The sequence below is a fragment of the Numida meleagris genome, chromosome 24 (assembly GCF_002078875.1).
Source record: "Numida meleagris isolate 19003 breed g44 Domestic line chromosome 24, NumMel1.0, whole genome shotgun sequence".
Lineage (NCBI taxonomy): Eukaryota > Metazoa > Chordata > Aves > Galliformes > Numididae > Numida > Numida meleagris.
In genome coordinates this window covers 1676558-1680914 of record NC_034432.1, presented here as the reverse complement: position 1 = coordinate 1680914, position 4357 = coordinate 1676558, and the positions used below count along the sequence as shown (strand labels likewise).

Genomic DNA, 4357 nt, shown 5'->3' with positions numbered 1-4357 from the left:
CGGCCTTGGACCTGAAGGGTCCATAAAGCCATAAAGGGGCCATAAAGCTGCGCGGGGCCATAGGGCAGCAGGTGGGGGGGGTGGGGGGGGGAACGGACACTGATGGGGTTGGTGGCTGTCGTGTCCCTCCCTCCCCCCCCCCACTCAGGCCCTCTCTGCAGCAAACCCCAAAGCATTGAGGGGGTGTTCAGCCCCTCCAGCCCACAGCGAGGGGAATGTCCCAGGCCTGGGGGGGGGTCCCAGGCCCACGGGTGGGGGTCCCAGGCCCGGGGGGGTTTTCCAGGCCCAAGGAAGGGGCAGAGCCCCACGGCCCCCGCCCTTACCCCAAACAGGGTCTCGTCCACCTCGGTGCTCCGTGCCCGTGTCCGGTAGCGGTTGGAAGGCTGCAGGGAGCCGGGGGGGTTAGCGGGGGTCCCGGTGGTCCCGGGGGGAGCCCTGCAGGCCCGGGCCGCGCTCACCATCCCGCTCCGCTCGGCCTCTCCGTCTCTACAGCAACGGTCCCGCGTTCCCATGGCAACGCGACGCGCGGGGGCGGGGTCAGCACGGAGGGGCCGCTCTGGGCAGCTCGGAGCCGACTCTATGGTCGCTTGGGGGTGTCCGGCCCCGGCTGTGCCCACGTGGCTCCGGCACTGTCCCCTCCGCGCGTGGCGCCGTCCGTGCCCTCACGTCCCCCTCCCCTCGCGTCCCCAGCCACGCCTCCATGCCTGGGTGTCCCCACTCGTGTCCCCTTCCCCTTTGTCACCATCTGTCACCATCTTTGTCACCCTCCTGTCCCCCTCTCCACGTGCTCCCTGCCGTGTCCCCGTGTCCGGGTGCCCCGTTCCCCGCTGTTCATCCCCCACGCGTGTCCCCATGTGTCCCCTCCACGCGTGTCCCTCCCCCCCCCACGTGAGCCTCAGCATTGCCTCACCTGCCCTGCAAACCCCGCCCCCTCCCCAGAGCCCCGCCCCTCGTGCTAAGCCCCACCCATTTCTCATAGCCCCGCCCCTTCCTGTTAGCCCCGCCCCTCCACGTGGGCACCCAAAGCCACGTGCGAGGCTCAGGGGTCCCCGACCCCTCTGATAGGGTTCCCCGGGGTGGAAGTGGGGGGTTTCTCACCTATTCCCCCTCATTACCCCCAGACATCCCCCAGGGGGTGAGTGCCCCCACCCCACACCCAGATCCCCTGTGACTCTCACCTATCCCCAGAGCCACTGGGCCCCACACTTGGGGGGGAGAGACCTCACCCCACCCGACCCCAACCCCCCAACCCCTGTCCCCTGTGCCCCCCGACCACTCTCACTCCGTGTAAACAAGAAGGGGCCATTTATTGGGGCGAGGGCCATTGGGGAGGACTCTCCCCAGCACGGCCCCCCCAAGGCACAGCGGTGTTGGGATGGGGGGCAGGGGGGAAGGACATGGAGACAAAAATAATAATTATAAAAAAAACACAGATTTTGGTCCTGGTGGGCGGGTGGGCACAGCCCCGGTTGGTCCATGGAGGGATCCATGGGGTGGTCCACGGAGGGGTCCACGGGGAGGAGCGATGCGCTTTGGGGACCCCCCCAGCCCCATGGAAGCTTTGGGGTCGGGGGGGTTTCGGGGCCGCTCAGAGGATCTGCCGGGGCATCCCGTAGCCGGTCATACCCGCCTGCGAGGCGCCGCGGTTGGTGCCCATCTGCAGCCCGATGACGCTCTGCCCCTCCTTCAGTTTGTCCTCCGAGAAGACGCGGCGGTTCTCCTGCGATTTCCTACGGGCGCCGCCACGGGGGTCACCCCACATCACCCCCCCCTCACCCTGCCCCGCTGCGAGCCCCCCACCCCCCATCACCTACTTGGGGAACCAGTTGGGGTCTCCGACGAAGAGCCCGTCGCCTTTGGCCACCGCCAGGCTGCCCAGGTTCATCAGCGTCCTCTGCACGCACGCCATGTTCTTCCCTGCGCGGTGCCAACGTGGCGTCACCAACCCCACGGGGACATCTCAGCGTCACCCCGTTGTCCCCTCCCCCCCCCCTCACCTTCCCACAGATCCACCGTCTGGAAGATGTCGGTGGCGGCGATGCCGTAGCGCTCGGCCGCCTGCAGGAACTGCGAGATCTGCTCCATCTGCCGGAAGGCCATGGAGGACGCCTGGATCTTGGCCACCGGCGCTTGGCCCCGCGGGTAGAGGCTGTTGATGAGGTGGCACAGCACCTGGTGGCACGGCGGTGACACAAACGGGGTCAGGGGAGGGGACACCGCGACCTCCCCAATGTGGTGGCACCATGACCACCCAACATCAGATGAGGGGACACTGTCACCTCCCCAATACGGCGGCACCATGACCGCCCCAATGTGGTGGGATCACGACCACCCCAATGCGGAGGCACCGTGACCTCTCCAAAGTCAGGTGAGGGGACACCGTGACCGCCCCAGTGCGGTGGCACCACGATCACCCCCAACATCAGGTGAGGGGACACCGTGACCTCCCTTAACCCTGCTCACCATCAAGTGAGGGGACACCACGAGCCCACCGCAGCCCCCACGCTCCCATCAAGGACTCACGGTGCCGTCCTTGAGCCACTGCTGGAAGCCATCGCGCCCGGGCGTGGGTTGGGGGATGTCGTCTCCGCACTGCCCCACCATCCAGCGCACCAGCACCTGCTCCAGCTCGGGGTCGTACTGCCGGTCGATCTTCTGCTGCACCTCCCGGCTCAGCCCGTACGAGGGTCCCCGGTTTGCCATGCCTGTGGGCACGCTCCGTGTCACCCATCCTCCCTTGGGAACGTGGTGACACCTCCTGGCAGTGCCCTGCCCCCAGGATGTCTGCTCAGAGCGTATCGCCCGTGCCAGGCGCTCCCTGCTTCCTGCCCGGTGCCGTGGGGATGGCGTTGGGGTGCACGGCCCCTCCTTGGATTTCCCACGCTTTACCATCCCAATGACGGCACCGCACCACCACGCTGTGCCCACCCAACCCCGACCCCAACCACCAACCTGAACCTCAACCCTAACCCAAAGCCCAACCCTAACCTCAACCCAACCCTAAACCCCAACCCCAACCCCAACCGCCATCCCCATCCAAAGGTCCACTTGGGGTCCCCCCCATTGCCTTCCCAATGGCAGCACCGCACCGTGCCCCTCCAATCCTAAACTCCAACCTGAGCCCCAAACACCAATCTTAAACCCCAACCTTAACCCCACGCACCGACCCTAACCCCAAGCCCCAACCCTAAACCCCAGCCTTGAACTGAACCGCCAACCTCAACCCTAAACCCCAACCCCCAACCCTAAACTCCATCCCTAAACCAAGCCGCCAACCCCAACCCTAACCCTAAATTCCAGCTCTAACCCCAACCCTAAACCGAACCACCCACCCTCGCCCCCCGCGGGGTCCCCCCCTTCTCCCATCCCGTTGGCTCAGATTTTTTGGCAGCCGCTCGCCGCGTGTTTGTGAAATGCACCCGTTTGTATGGGACCGGCGCCAGATCCGGGAGCGGCCCCGGGAGCCCCACACCACACACCCCAAGAGCCCCACACGCTCCGGGAACGGCGCCCGACTCCCGTCCCCTATGGGGTACAGAGCCCGGTGGTCCCCAGGGCTGGGGGACAGCATCCCAGTGCCACCCACATTGGGGTGCTCCCAATCCCGGGGTGCTCCCGATGCCCTCCAGCCACGTGGTGGGCACATGGGGCTGTGTTTCTGCCCTGCTCTCCCCAGAGGTCTCCCCATGGGGAGGACACGCGGCTGGGCTTAGCCCAGACCCCACTGCACACATGTCCCCAGGTGTGGGGGACCCCATTGTCACCGAGGTACCCCAACTTTGAGGTCAATCCAATGCCACCAAGGAACCCCAGAGTCGCTTGGGCATCCCAACGTCACTGGGATCACCCCAACGCCTTGAGGTCGCCCAACATCACGGGGTCACCCCAATGCCACCAAAGTACCCCAACACCTTGAGGTCACCCCAAACTTGAGGTCACCCCAACATCACCAAGGTGTCCCAACACCACCAGGGTCACCCCAACACTACTAAGGTACCTCAATGCCACCGAGGGCATCTCGACACCTTGGGGTCACCCCGACACCACCTCAATGCCGTCAGGGTCACCCCGATATCACTGGGGCACCCCAGTGCCACCGAGGTACCCCAACCTTGAGCTCATCCCAACGTCACCAGGGTACCCCAAAGCCGTGAAAACACTCCAAACTGGAGATCACCCAATGCCACCCATGTCACCCGACGTCCCCAGGTGCCGCTGGGGCTCCCAGTGCCATCGCGGGGGGGTTAGGGTGCTCCCCAGGACCCGGAGCGCCCAGTGGGGGCCGATGGGTGGGGAACAAAGCGCCCAAATGAGTGCGGACAGCACCGATTTCCTGCACGGCGGGGGCTGTCTGGGG

The 4357-nt window shown here is 66.1% G+C and overlaps 2 protein-coding genes across 2 annotated transcripts in view; both read right to left on the bottom strand.

The window, feature by feature from the left end:
- CFAP45 (cilia and flagella associated protein 45) overlaps positions 1 to 568 on the bottom strand; it is a gene marked incomplete in the record, with an annotated part of 10767 nt that extends 10199 nt beyond the window's left edge. The window contains 2 exon segments of the mRNA XM_021376503.1: positions 324 to 383; positions 459 to 568. Of these exon segments, the coding sequence (XP_021232178.1) occupies positions 324 to 383; positions 459 to 512 (114 nt within the window).
- Positions 1289 to 2705, bottom strand: TAGLN2 (transgelin 2; the record flags this gene model as incomplete). The annotated part of the gene is given in 4 exon segments (XM_021376515.1): positions 1289 to 1730; positions 1815 to 1917; positions 1998 to 2172; positions 2524 to 2705. Coding segments are annotated over 4 exon segments (600 nt in total). The 3' UTR covers positions 1289 to 1588.